This window comes from Choloepus didactylus, chromosome 8 (assembly GCF_015220235.1).
Source record: "Choloepus didactylus isolate mChoDid1 chromosome 8, mChoDid1.pri, whole genome shotgun sequence".
In the NCBI taxonomy this organism is placed as follows: domain Eukaryota; kingdom Metazoa; phylum Chordata; class Mammalia; order Pilosa; family Megalonychidae; genus Choloepus; species Choloepus didactylus.
Genome location: NC_051314.1, coordinates 32,686,541 through 32,702,322, shown reverse-complemented (window position 1 = coordinate 32,702,322; position 15,782 = coordinate 32,686,541). Strand labels below are relative to the sequence as shown.

At 37.2% G+C, this 15,782-nt stretch overlaps 1 protein-coding gene across 8 annotated transcripts in view; it reads left to right on the top strand.

The window, feature by feature from the left end:
- The window catches only part of CFAP54 (cilia and flagella associated protein 54), a 429,497-nt gene that overhangs the window by 336,114 nt on the left and 77,601 nt on the right, over positions 1-15,782 (top strand). For all 8 annotated transcript variants that reach the window (XM_037846937.1, XM_037846939.1, XM_037846934.1 and 5 more), the window contains 2 exons: positions 8,623-8,796; positions 10,258-10,481. In XM_037846937.1, coding sequence (XP_037702865.1) covers positions 8,623-8,796; positions 10,258-10,481 — 398 coding nt within the window. The remainder of the gene's footprint in view (positions 1-8,622; positions 8,797-10,257; positions 10,482-15,782) is intronic.

Below are 15,782 nucleotides of genomic sequence, written 5' to 3'. Positions count from 1 at the left end.
AAATTAATTTTTGAATATTTTCATTACCACACACACAAAAATAATAAGAATAAAAATTAAAATTAAAAAGAACAATTAAAGTAAAAAAGAACACTGGGTGCCTTTTTTTTTTTTTTTTTTTGCCCCTATTTTTCTTCTCATCCATCCATACACTAGACAAAGCGGAGTGTGGTCCATATGGCTTTCCCAATCACATTGTCATCCCTCATAAGCTATACTTTCATACAATCGTCTTTGAGATTCAAGGGTTCTGGGTTGTAGTTTGATAGTTTCAGGTATTTACTGCTAGCTATTCCAATTCATTAGAACCTAAAAAGGGTTATCTATATTGTGCATAAGAGTGCCCACCAGAGTGACCTCTCGGCTCCTTTTGGAATCTCTCTGCTACCAAAGCTTATTTCATTTCATTTCATATCCTCCTTTTGGTCAAGAAGATGTTCTCCATCCCACGATGCTGGGTTCAGATTCATCCCCAGGAGTCATATCCTGCGTTACCAGGGAGATTTACACCCCTGGGTGTCAGATCCCATGTAGTGGGGAGGGCAGTGATTTCACCTGCCAAGCTGGCTTAGCTAGAGAAAGAGGGCCACATCTGAGCAACAAAGGCATTCAGGAGGAGGCTCTTAGGCACAATTATAGGCAGACCCAGCCTCTCCTTTGCAGCAACAGTCTTCCCAAGGGCACGTCCCATGGCAGAGAGCTCAGCCCATCAAATCACCAGTCCTCTATGTACAGAGTGTATTTTGCTAACTCTTTGTGAGTTTTACATCTCAGTCTCATCTCTCTCCCTCCTTCTTTGTACCCTCTATTTGAGGACAACTTGATGCTTTGGGCACCATTCCATTTGTGTTTGGGGCTTTAGTTCTTTGATTCATTTGAAATAGAATTTGTGTTTTTGTTACTTGAATTATGTGTTGTTCTGAGATGATTTCCAGGAGAAGAAAAGGATTATTATACCGACATCTTCAAATTGGAAATCACAACAAAACTTCTTAAAAATAAATTCTTTATTGTAGTATGATATAAATACAGAAAAGAACACAAATCATGAGGATACAGCTTGATTAATTATCACAAATGAAACATTCTTATAAACATCACTGGGTCAGAAAGTAAAATGTGACCAGAACCCCAGAGTCCATGCCCCCTTCCAGTCCCTACAAACCTTCCCCCTAATTTCCAACTGAATAGATTAGTTTTGCCAGCTTTTGGACTTTGTATAAATAAATAACACAGTTCTTTATTTTTTTGCCTAGCTTCTTTTGTTCAACACTATTTTTATGTGAGTCATCCTTTTGGTGGGTATAATAGCACAATTTATTGTCCCTTCTACCTTTGATAAACATTTGGGTTATTTCTAGTTTGGGGTTATCATGAATGGTGCTGTTATGACTATACCTGTATGTGCCATTTTTGTGCACAGATACAGACATTTTTATGTATATACCAAGAAGTGGAATTGATGAATATGTTTTCAATTTTAGAAGGTACTGTCAAGTTCTTCAAAGTGGTTTTAATTTAACATTTTCATTGATTGCTTATGAAGCAGAGAACTTTTATATATAGTTTATTGGGTTTTGCATAGTCTTTTGGGGGGGCTGCTTGTTCAAGGATCATGTCCATTTTACTTTGGAGTTGTCCATATTTTTCTTGAGATATGTAGGAGATCTTTACGTATTCTGGATATCACCTCTTTGTAGATTGCATGTATTGCAAATATCTTTTTGCATTCTGCGGACTCGCTTTTCACTCTATTATGGTATCTTTTGATTATCTGAAATTCTTAATTTTAAAGTGCAATTTATAAATATTTTATTTTCTGGTTTGTGCCTTTTGTGTTTGGTTTTAGAAATCTTTTTCTATGCAAAAATCACAAAGATATTCTTCTATGTTACCAATTTTATTTCTTCTAACTTTCACAGTTAGATCTGCAGTTTACCTGGCATCTATTCTAGTGTATAGTGTGAAGCTGAAGTCAGTATTAATTTTTTTATGTGGATACGCAATTAAGCCAGAAACATTTATTGGAAAGATCACCCTTCTTTCCAGCACTGCTAAGTCACTTCTGTAATAAGTCAAGTTTCCCTATATATATATGGATCTGTTTTTGGCTCTCTCTTCTGCTCTATTGTTTATTTTTCTGTCTTTGCAGCAGCACTAAAACACACACACAGATACCCACACACACACTGGGAAAGAGAGAGAGGCTCAACAAAGAAGGTTTAAGATTCAATTAATAGATATTCAAGATTTAGATAAAGGAGATAAATGGGCAGGAGGCAATCATCAGAAAAATAAATTCAAGAATATTTCGCAGGGATGAAGGGAGAGACGGATCTTTAAGTTGAAAAGACCTACCTTGTTCCAAGCAGTGTGAATGAAAAGGGACCTAGACACAAAGGCAAAATTTTAAATCACCATGGATAATGAGGAGTTCATAAAAAACCTCCCCAATGGGGGACAAATGCCAGTCAACCACAAAGGGAGGGGAATCTGACTACCATACAGCTTCTCACTAGCAACAATGGATGCTGCAAGGCAGTAGAGCAAGACCTTCAGAATTTTAAGGGAAAATGAGTTTCAATCAAAAACATATATTTAGCTAAAGAATTAGTCAGAGACAAGTGCCTTGTAAGGACTCAAATAATTTACTTTGCAGATTTGTGTGTGTGTGTGTGTGTGTGTGTGTGTGTGAGAGAGAGAGAGAGAGAGAGAGAGAGAGAGAGAGAGAGAGAGAGAGAGAGAGAGAGAAAATGTTTGCCAGAAAACAGGTTGTAGACAAAGAAAGAAATAGGTGTCAGATGGGGGAAAAAAGTGAAAGAAACACTTTAAGGTTGGCAAAAATGCAGTAGCCCTGAAATATATGAATACAAATTAGAGAGGCAAGTTTGTGATTTCAAGATTGTCTTCAAGAAGCATAAATGGAGTTTAGGCAGTAGAAAGAATGAGGAGAAAACTAGAAGATATTAGGAATATGGTGAAGAAAGCAAATACTTCTCTTAAGGAAAAAGCATTTAGAAATTCTAAGGAAAAATACTCTTTAAGAAATTGATCCAAATTTGAAGCAAATTAGAATATGACAGGATTTTAAGAAATTTGTTTGAGTAAAAATAATCCATTTGGTTTTTATGCTAAGAACTTTATTTTTGCAGGTCACAAGGTTGTGACATCTGATTCTTTTAAATTAAATTCAGTTTTATTGAGATACAGTCACATACCACACAGTCATCCACAGTTTACAACTGTTCACAGTTCCATCACATAGTTATGCTTTCATCACCCCAATCTATTTTTTTAATTCAGTTTTATTGAGATATATTCACATACCATACAGTCATCAATGGTGTACAATCAACTGTTCACAGTACCGTCATATAATTGTACATTTATCACCCCAATCTATTTTTGAACATTTTCCTTACACCAGAAGGCATCAGAATCAGAATAAAAAATAAAAGTGAAAAAGAACACCCAAATCATCCCCCCCATCCCACCCTATTTTTCATTTAGTCCTTGTCCCAATTTTTCCACTCATCCATCCATACACTGGATAAAGGAAGTGCGAGCCACAAGGTTTTCACAATCACATTGTCACCCCTTGTAGGCTACATTGCTATACACTCGTCTTCAAGAGTCAAGGCCACTTGGTTGTAGTTTGATAGTTTCAAGTATTTACTTCTAGCTATTCCAGTACATTAAAACCTAAATAGGGTTATTTATATAGTATGTAAGAAATGTCCACCAGAGTGACCTCTTGACTCCATTTGAAATCTCTCAGCCACTGAAGCTTTATTTCATTTCATTTCACATCCCCCTTTTGGTCAAGAAGATGTTCTCAGTCCCATGATGCCGGGTTCAGACTCATCCCCGGGAGTCATATCATGTGTTGCCAGGGAGATTTCCACCACGTAGAGGGGGAGGGCAGTGAGATCACCTGCTGACGTAGCTTAGCTAGAGAGAGAGGGCCACATCTGAGCAACAAAGAGGCACTCGGGGAGACTCATAGGCACAATTATAAGCAGGTTTAGCCTCTCCTTTGCAGTAACGAGCTTCATAAGGGCAAGCCCCTAGAGAGAGGGCTCAGCATACCAAGCCGTCAGTCCTCAATGTTTGTGAGAACATCAGCAACAACCCAGGTGAGGAAGTCCAACACTTCTGCATTTTCCCCCAGCTCCTCAGGGATGAGTTGCTATTTCGCTCTAACCTATACAAAACTACCATATCTCACTTCCTATTCAAAGTTCCATGTAATTGTGGTGTTTGAACAAACTGAGTGTAGAAGTTATATTGTTTAGAAAGTGTAGATCCTGCACCAAATAAACATTTCTTCTCTTGGTGTCACATGGTAGTTGAAGTTTTAACATGCAGTCAATTTCAACCTTTACCCTTTCGCCCTATTTGCCCTAATCCTAACCAGGGTCTGCTTCATTCATCTCTCTAATTGAGGTCTGGGCTCTTTTTCAGCTTTTTTCTCTTTTTTTAACAGTTGCTGTATGCATTAATACTGACATTCATATCTGCTGAGCTGTAGCTCTGAGTTTCACTTGTCACACAGATACCCAACCAGGTTATACACAAAAGGATCAGCATCTCAGAGTTGGGAGATAGCCATTACAATTCAGGAATAGATTTTGACTGCTGTAAGATCTTACAATCTAGGGACAATTACAATAATCATTGCCCTGTTAGGCTGTACTCTAAGATTCAATCCAGAGTTTACACATTATAGTTAGCCCACATTGGTGACACATTATAGTGTTTGCCTTTGTTTCTGGCGTACTTCACTCAAAATGCTGTCTTCAGGGTCCATTCACCTCGTTGCCTGTCTCACAGCTTCACTCCTTCTCATAGTTGCTCAATATTCCATTGTATGCGTACACCACAGTTCACCATTCTGCTCCTCAGTTGATGTACCCTTAGGCCACCTCCACCCATTGCAAATTATGAATACTGCCTCCATAAACACCAGTGTGCAAATGGCCATTCACGTCTCTGCTCTCAGATCTTCCAAGTACATACCCCATAATGAGGTTGCAGGACCTTATGGCCTCACATACTTAGCTTCTTGTGGAACCACCACACTGACCTCCAGAAAGACTACACCATTCTGCCTCCTCATCAACAGTATCTAGATACATCCCTCTCTCCATGTTTTCTCCAGCACTTTTACCCCATTTATATTTTTTCCTACAATTTTATGGAGATGTATTCACATACCATACAATTATCCACAGTGTACAGTCAGTTGTTCACGTGTCATCGTATATTTTATCACTATAGTCAGCACTTGAACATATTGATTACTATGAAAGAGGTTTTTTTCAGCGAATAATAAAAAAATAAAATAAAATGTCATACAATACAATATAATAGTAAGGACAGAAAACAACACCACTACCAAGAATCCCATATCCCTCCCCCATATCCCCCTCTCATACACATTTAGCTTTGTTATATTGCTTTTGTTACCTTAATGGAAGCGTGTTACAATGTTACTGTTGACCATGGACTCCAGTGTGCTTTGAGTATGTTTTTTCCCAAATACCATCCCTTTTTCAACACTCTGCACGGTTGACATTCATTTGTTCTCCCACATGTAAAAACATTTTTGTATTTGTACATTTAGTAACAGTCATTGGCCACTTCAGTTTTTGCCAAGTTATACAGTCCCAGTCTTCATCATCTATCTTTACCTCTGGTGTCATATATTCCCTTTTCCCACCTCTTTCAGCTTTATTCACAGATATCTTTGTTCTGTGTACTTACAATATTGTGCTACCACCACACAATATTATGCTATCTATTTCTGGATGTATACAATCAATCCTGCTGAACATTCTTTAGTCCTTCAGCATCAAATGCCAATCTCTACCCTCTTTCAATCTCCTGGTAGGCTGTGTTATCAGCTTTTAACTCTCAAAGTTTGCTCATTAATGTTAGTTCAAATTAGTGAGACCATACAGTATTTGTCCTTCTGTTTCTGGCTAAATTTACTCAACATAATGTCCTCAAGGTTCATCCATGTTATTATATGTTCCATGTCTTTGTTCTGTCTTACAGCTGCATAATATTCTATCATGTATATATACCACAGTTTGTTTATCCACTCATCTGTTGATGGACGTTTGGGCTGTTTCCGTCTCTTGACAATTGTGAATAATGCCGCAATAAACATAGGTTTACAAATGTCTGTTTGTGTCTTAACTTTCAGTTCCTTTGAATGTATACCTAGCAATGGAATAGCTGGGTCATGTGGCAAATCTATACCTAGCTTCCTGAGGAACCTCCACACTGTCTTCCAGAGTGTTGCACCATTCTACATTCCCACCAACAATGAATAAGTGTGCCTTATATGAAAACTATGTAGTCATATTGCAGTGAATAATCCTTTTACAATAATAATGACAAGCATTGTTTATTGATTTTCAAAGAAGTGTGTGTTCTAAGAAAAGAATATGAATGTTAATGTCTTTGAAAATATAAAATTAAAGGTGCAGCTAAGCAAATCTAACAAGTGAAGGAAGTGAAATACTGTTAGATTACAAGTAAGACATCAAGAGATATTGTCTGTATTTGATGGAACTAGAGAAAAGGGTATTTAAAATCTCATTTATATAGTTATATAGAAATAAATAGGTGAACTAAAAATGATGATACAAGTATAAAAATTTTGAAGTGAAAAGATGAGGTTGTGTGAGCTAATTCTCGGTCACAAAAGAAAGTCATTAGATAGATTTTCTAAAACTGATAATTCAGGGAAAATGCTATAAGGAAATTATTTTAAGAGCTATAACTAACCACTAGAAAACATAAAGTAGAAATGGCTAAAATGTTTGCCTCTAGTGAGAGGGAGTTTTATTTTTGATCATGTAGATGTATGACTTTGAACAAAATAAACAGCATATTGAAAGATACATCAGGTTAAATTGCGTTATTTCCAGGAGTGTAAATATAATTCAACATTAGAAGTTCTATTAAGCTAAATCACTACATTAACAGATTAAAAGATAAAAATAATAATCATCTCAAAGGGGTGCAGAAAAATTTAATAAAATTTGACAACCATTCATGATTTTAAACTAGAAATTAAAAGGGATTTCCTAAACATGAAAAGTTATAAGTAGCGGAAAAACCCTACTGTACTTATACTCAATATTGAAATGCTAAAACCATCCCCTTTAAAAGCAAGAATAAGATTGCTTTCAACATTTCTTCTCAAAATTGTTCTAGAATTCCTACCCTACACAATAATATAAGGAAAAGAAATAAGAAATAAGGAGTATAAGGGATTGGAAAGAAGAAAATAAGCTGTCATTAACTACAGATTATCTCAGCACCCGATTCCCCAAAACTGTAGACAATAAGAACATTTAGCAAGATTGTTGGATATAAGATTTTATTTCTATACATCTTTAACAAATAATACATTTAAAAAATATCATGTACAGTAACTATAAAACTGTGTAAAGTATCTAGGGATTAATCTAGCAAAAGTTAAAAAAGCAAAATTAGCAAGATGCTAGGTCTTCTTGAAATGATCTATAGATTTCATGTCGTTTCAGTAACAATTTCAGCAGGTTTTATTTTGTAGAAATTGACAAATTGATTCCAAAATTTGTATGGAGGATAAAAAGGCATGATTGGTCAGACTCCTGAGAATAAAACAACCTAGGAATTCTACTTCCAGGTAATCTGTGTACATATGCATCAGACAGTGTGTATTCAAATATTTATAATAACATTGTTTGTAATAACAAAAAATAAAAACAAAACAAAAAACTAGAAACAACCTATATGTCCACCAACAGTAGAATGGAAAAATATATTGTGATAAATTCATATAATGGAATATAATACGGTGATGAAAAATCAATGAATTACAGCTCTATGCATCAGCTTGGATGACTTTTAAAAGCACAATGTTGAGTGAAAAAAGAAAATCTTACACTATCCTTAATCCCTATAAATCTAATTCATACATTTGAGATCCCTGCTTATTTTTCCAAGGTTCCATTTTTCTTAATGAAGTTTCCATTTGTTTGTAATGCAAAGGCTGTCTTGAACAGCTTTATGCAGAACTCCTGGTTATGTGAGTACCAATGAGTATCCGCATTTTTCATTTTATTAGATCCTGCCAAATTGCTTTCCCAAAAAGTTACCCTCCCAAACGATGTATGAGAATTCCTTCACATTATTACCAGCCTTTATTATTTTCAGATTTTAGTGTCTGTCAGTTCCAAATAGATGTAAAATGGTATCTTATTTTAATACTTATTTCCCTGATTTTTTAATTGACATGAAAAGTTTTGGCCTTTTGGGTTTCCATTTCTATGAGTTACCTATTGAAATTCTTTGCCCACTTTTCTATTGGTTTGTTTGACTTTTCTTATTGATTTTTGGGACGTCTTTATACAGATTAGGGCAAAATTGAAATATCTTCTCTCAGAATGTGGTTTGTCATTTAACTTTGTGTTTTGTGTCTTTTTTGATACCATTTTTAAAATAGATTATAGCTCCAGGTGTCAGTCTTTTCCTTTATGGGTTGAGCTTTTTTTGTTCATTTAGGTCCATTTTTCGAGGAAAGTTTAACATTTGTATCACCAACTTTTTTTAAACTTTCAGATGACTACCAAGTTGCCTTCCAGACTGGTTGTACATTTTCATACCAAAATGATGACATGTGTGAGAATACAGATGCTAAAAAAACGACTCAGACCAAAGTGGATATTACATGGATCCTTCTACTGCGCTACTATATTCACCTGCAGAGAATTAATAATATGAGCAAACTGTTAGGTAGGTTTATGTTGGGTTAAATAGGAAATATTTTGCAGTTCCTATGTAAGTCATGCTTCTTATTTAAAATTATCAAATACTTATGAAATCTTTCTGAATGAATGCTCATCAGAGGATGAAAAATTCAGGAGTTCTTAACCTGGGGTATACAGACTTTGGGATAGAACAGTATTTCAATGTAACTGGTCTCCTTTGAAATTCCTCATATTTTATTTCATGTATTTAAAAATGTTGTTATAAGTAGACTTCCAGAGACGTCATAAAACTGCCAAAGTGGCCCATGGCTCAAAAAAGAACTAGAGTAATCATGATGTGACAGCTTATAAAATGAACAAAATGAAATGTTGGCCTTAAGAAGAGTGTTCCAGTATCCAGAATGTGGAAGAGAGAAAATGCATGACTTTAGATGGGAGATTTAACAAATAGAGTTTTTATCACTGATGCTGACTGAAGAATATCCAATAAAATTGGTATAATTGGCTTCATGTTGACCCTCTTATGATTTTATGTGGTTACACATGACACTGTGCTCATGAAATTGGTGAGCCGGTGCAGTCAGAGAAGATAGTTTGACCCATGTCAGGACCCAGTGACAGAGAGGCCATCAGGGCAAATTGGCTGAGCCACAGGCTAAGCACTGCTTTCAGGAATTAGCAATGTGATAAACAGGCACCCAGAAGGGTGTCAGGGGCAAAAGAGGTATCGTGATGGGGGCAAGAACAAGGCAAGTTCAGTGGATGTGAGGTAGTGAAGCAGATTCTGTTGAATTCTGCCTTTGAATTCACCTGTTGAGACTTCCCCTCTCATGCACCCATATTTTTTTCTACTTTCTGCCAGTGGACTTTCTTTGAAGCTACTGGGGTTTGCCCAGCCCACAGGCAGGGCTACCTGGAAGTGTCAAGAATTCCACACTCCCAGGAGTAACCTCCAACTAATGAGATAGGGAGCTGGGAAATAAACACTGAAGTTTCCCCATTCCTTGATGGCACAGTTCTACCTAGTTTTTTGCATTGTCCAAACTGACATTGAGCCCTCATTGTCCATAGCAGTGGCCCTTACATTAACTAACTCTTTGTGGCTCTTTTTTTCCCTATCCCATGTTATTTTCTCACTTGTGCTTCCTGAGATCACTTTTCAAATAAACTATCTGCATCCAAAGTCTTGTTTTAGAGTCTGTTTTGGGGAAGGCCCAAATAAGACAGCTGGACAGAACGTGTGGCACCATTGTTAAGACTTGGAACCTGAAACAATATTCTCATATGCTTCTGGGATCTCCTTTCCTTCCTGTGCCAAGAAGCAATTCTATTAATGGATAAGCTCCAAAAACGGAGGAATTCCATTGACAGCCATGAGCTGAGGGTGGGATATATGGGTAAGCAATTAGTGAGTGAATGCCAACAATCTCAAGACCTTTCTATTATCTGAGAAGACTCTAAATTAAGGTATTTTTTCTTTCTGAAGCATCTGCAAAGCCAGGATCTGGAATTTCTTTGCCGGATGATACACTCCTCACTTCCCTTTTCAACTCTGGATTGATTTTGCGCCAAAGAGAAATGCATTTTTTCCTTAAAAAGTTCTTACAGCTGTATTCTTCCTCTTGCATTGAAAAATTCCCCAAAGAACTTTTTCAAGGATTGGAAAACCCACCTCTTTCAGAAAAAGTCTTACATGACTCATCAACCAAGGTAATCTTTTTAAACATTAAATATCTGTGTAAAACCTCTTTGAATCATCCTTGTATTTCTGAGGGAAGCACAAGTACCTCAATGCCGGCACAAAGATTTCTAGTTCCCTGAGAGGTCTCAGGAAGATTCATTTCTACTTTACCATACAGATAGGCCAACTTGGAGTTTTAGGGCAGTTCATATTTCATATGTTCTAGCTTGTCCTTGTAGACCTTCAAAATGAATTTTCTGTATTCCCACAGCAAATAACATCTCTGAGGCAGCCATTTTACCAAGAATTTACACAAAATTCAATATTTTTACCCCATAAGAAAAACTAGACTGATATTTTCTAAATCTATGCATAATTTCTATACCTTTCTTTTAAATGTGGGCAATATTGTTCAATTGGATGAACTTTCTCAAAATATGTAATGTGGAAACTTCTTTTAAGGTGGCTATTGGAGAGACATAAAAAGAGGAGTATATGTGAAAATGTTTTAAATTAAAGCTTCCAAGATTTTGAATAATAATGTTTTAATGAACTTCCAAAATTGATGAGTTGAAAGATACTGAAAAAGTAAAGGTTTTTTTTTTTTTAAATAGACATATATATTTGGAATATGCATGCTGGTATGTTCAACAAATGTGTTGAATACCTACAACATGTCAGACACAATTGTTTGAGAAAGGATAGGTAAGAAAAAGTTCCTATATCTAGCCTTGGCTTGGTGATAAAAAAAAAAAAAAAGAGCAAAAGGAAATTACAGTACTTCAGAGATGCTTTTTAAGAGAAAATGGCAGTGTTAATAACAGGAGAATGTGAAAAGGGATGTGAAAACTGAAATATAATAGTTTGACTGCCAATAGTGTGTAGAGCTGATTGGAAACAGTTAGATGAAAGAGAGTTATTCATGAGAGAGATGATGAAGACATGAAACTTATGATCACAGGTATGGGAAGGAAGGGAGAATATAAGATAATATTGCTTAAGTAAAATTGAGAAAGAACAAAAAAGCAAAACTTGATGGCCCTTTGGAGATGGGACATGAACCAGAAAGAAGATCTCCATTTGGAACCTGATTGATCATTAGGGGCTAGTGACACCATTAACAGATGTAGAGGAGGCAGGAGGACAAGCAGGTTTGTGAAGGATGCTGATACATTCCGCTTTGTAGACACAGAATTAGAGATTCTGGTAGAAAACACATGGAGACATAGTGTATTTAAGTTTCCATTTAAATGTCTGTGAAATGAATAAATCAATTCATTTGCATAGAATTCTTTGGAAATTAGAAAAAAAGGCACTAATTTATTTTGCATTAGCTTGACTTTGGATTTCACCTTGTAGCTATTTAATCTTTACTTATAGACTTGCCAATACTGGCCATGGCCATGTTTCTATTGCCAGCTATCCCAGAGAAGGGACCTAAAAATGTGACTTGTTCCTCTTTGGGAGCCCTCACTCATCTTGTCCTACCAAAATATAACAACCTTATGTTTCATATGGATAATAATAAATTTTTAAATGTCACTCTTTTTGAACATTCCCTGCCCTTCTACTAAAGAGAGTCAGGTGACTGGTTTTACAAGTTTTACAAAGTAACAAAGGAGGAACCTAAGATGGCAGCTAGATGAGACAGGGCAAAAAAACACCTCCATGAAAAATACTAGATAAAAACCAGAAGGTGACCCAGAATACTGGTTTCAGCAATGCACCAGCTGGACAAGGTCTGCTAGAACCACAAGGGCCATACACTTGGTGAAACCAAGAGTCTGCATTCTGAAACAAGTGAGTAAGCTGGCTGGAAGACCCACAGCCATGCTGCGGTGTGGGGAAGCTGGGGGTTGGCATTTGGAGACGGACTGGTTCTTTAAAAAAAAAAAAAAAGGGAAAAACCCAGGAGCAGCCGCAGTTGCAACAGTGGGAAATGCACAGTGAAGCACAGCAGGAGCGGGCTGAAATGGCCTCTCGGTGTCTGGCGTGGAGGATAGCCTGCTGCAGATTCCCTCAGGGTCAGGGGAGTGGAGGGGAGAGCTGGAAGGAGAAAGAAACCCCGTTGCTTGCAGCTGGCTCCCCGGCGGGCTGGAAACACTCCTGCCTGGGGCCGTGCCCACAGCCCAGAGCTGCGCCAGCTGTCCTGGAGCTGGGAAGGAGGAACTGTGCGAAAAGGGGGGGGAGGGTTGAGACGCCCCATTCAGCCATATTTGCATCAGGCTGAGAGCACCCCTGCATGGCCCGGTGGCCCGGGGCTTCCCTTGAGGGATGACACGCACTAGTGACGTAGCACAGCCTTCCCTCAGCAGAGGTCCTGGAAGATCACAGCTGAGAAGGGGGGCCCGCTTGGAAAACCCAGGGATGCTGTGCCAAGTCCGGTGGTTTGTGGGTCAGCGACAGAGAAGGTCTGAGGACTTAGACTTTTGCAGCAGCCTTGAATCTCTGGGAACACCTGGGGGATTTGAATATTAAAGCTGCCCTGCCTCCCTACCTGGACATATGCCCCACATTCAGGGCAGATGGCTCCAGCAACACACCCAAACTGAGTTCACCAGCTTAACCCCACAAGAATCATTTCCCCACACACCACAAGGATAAAGTTCAGGAGAACTGACTTGAGGTGTATAGGTGACTCACAGACACCATCTGCTGGTTAGTTAGAGAAAGTGTACACCATCAGCTTGTATTTCTGAAAAATTAGATTGGTATTTTTTTTTTTACAACTTGAAAGAACCCTATCAAGCAAAGCAAATGCCAAGAGGCCAAAAACAACAGAAAATTTTAATGCATATGATAAAACCAGATGATATGGAGAACCCAATCCCAAACACCCAAATCGAAATATCAGAAGAGACACAGTACTTGGCGCAATTAATCAAAGAACTACAATTGAGGAATGAAAACAATGGCAAAGGATATAAAGGACATGAAGAAGACCATGGCACAGGATATAAGGGACATAAAGAAGACCCTAGAAGAGCATAAACAAGACATTGCAAGAGTAAATAAAAAAATAGAAGATCTTATGAAAATAAAAGAAACTGTTGGTCAAATTAAAAAGACTCTGGATACTCATCATATAAGATTAGAGGAAGCTGAACAATGACTCAGTGTCCTAGAAGTCCACAGAACAGAAAATGAAAGAACAGAAGAAAGAATGGAGAAAAAAATAAAAAAAATAGAAATGTACCTCAGGGATACAATAGATTAAAATAAAATGTCCAAACTTAAGACTCATTGGTGTCCCAGAAGGGGAAGAGAAGGGTAAAGGTCTAGAAAGAGTATTCAAAGAAATTGTTGGGGAAAACTTCCCCAACTTTCTACACAATATAAATACACAAAGCATAAATGTCCAGCTAACTCCAAATAGAATAAATCCAAATAAACCTACTCCAAGACATATTCTGATCAGACTCTCAAATACTGAAGAGAAAGAGCAAGTTCTGAAAGCAGCAAGAGAAAAGCAATTCACCACATACAAAGAAAACAACATAAGTCTAAGTTGTGACTACTCAGCAGCCACCATGGAGCCAAGAAGGCAGTGGCATGACGTATTTAAAATTCTGAGAGAGAAAAATTTCCAACCAAGATTACTTTATCCAGCAAAACTCTCCTTCAAATTTGAGGGAGAGCTTAAATTTTTCACAAACAAATGCTGAGAGAGTTTGCCAATAAAAGACCTGCCCTACTTCAGATACTAAAGAGAGCCCTACCAACAGAGAAACAAAGAAAGGAGAAAGAGATATAGAGAATTTTAACGGACATATATAGGACCTTACATCCCAAATCACCAGGACACTCAGTTTTCTCTAGTGATCACGGATCTTTCTCCAGAATGGACCATATGCTGGGTCATAAAACAAGCCTCAATAAATTAAAAAAAAAATTGAATATATTCAAAGCACATTCTCTGACCACAATGAAATACAAATAAAAGGCAATAATTTTTGAATTGTAACTCCACTATTTACTTCCCACATTATATAAAATACACAAACTCTAATGACAAATCAGTGGTTTTAAACTCAATGTAAAATACGTAATTTTTGACAAGAACTAAAGGTGGGGGAATGGAGGAGTATAGGAACATAGTTTATGTGTTCTATTGAAGTTAAGTTGATATCAAAGAAAAACAAGATTGTTATGGATTTAAGAGGTTAATTTTAAGCCCCACAGTAAACACAAAGAAATTATCAGAGAATATGACCATAGAGATGAAAAGTAGAGTATGGGTTAAGAGAAATGGGGAAAGGGGCAATGGGGAGTTAAGAAATGAGTGTAGGGTTGCTGTTTGAGGTAAAGGGAAATTTCTAGTAATGGATGGTGGGAAAGAGATAGCATTACAACATTCTAAATGTGATTAATCCCACTAATGGAATGCTAGGGAGGGGATAGAATGGGAAGATTTAGGCTATATATATGTTTCCACAATTGAGGGGGAAAAAAAAAAAAGACAGTCTAAATGACAATTGAATGCCAAGGATGACCCTGGATGGGATCTGAGGATGGAGGACAGGAGGCTCAAAGGGACACAGTTGAGACATAAGGAAAAAAAAAAAAAAAGGAAATATAGAATGTAAGCTTTGTATCAATATTGAATCTCTTGTACTTCTTAGCTGTGTTTAATGGGATTGCATAAAAGAATGTTCTTGTTCATGGGAATTGTATATGTGAATTATAGTGTTTGTTCAAGGATGTGTGCAGCTAGCTCTCATATGTTCAGAAGACAGAGCAATAGATGATGGATGATAGATAGGTAGGGAGGGAGGGAGGGAAAGAAATAGCAGTGTGACAGCATGTTAAAGTTGGTGGATTGGGGTATCAGGGGAGGGGGGTCAGGGTATGCTGGAGTTCTGTGTATGGGGTTTGTATTGTCTTTGCAACTGTTCCTATAAATTTGAATTTATTTCAAAATAAAATAAAAAAAGATAACTTGTGTTTATGATACAGAATTAAATATTTTTGAACAATTAAAACAAAAGTAATGAAAAGACTCATTAAGGAATTTTTAAGAATTAAGTGGTTCTCAGTTGAGTTTGTGAGGTTGCCCCTAGGAATTGTACTGGAATCACACAGGAGGATTTCTCAAAATATATCCCCTCTCTTCTCAGATACAGGGTATTAGGGGATGCCCAATACCCAGAACCCCTATTCCCTGCCCAGATACTAAATAATTTGAGAAATAAGAGACAAGAGTAAGCCAGATTGGGAGTACAAAATATCCATCTTATGAGTCATAAGGTTGATATTATAGGTGTGTGGTGGTACATCTACTGGTAAATGGTCTTCCTAGTAATGAGTACCAAAGAAGACAGATCTTCCAG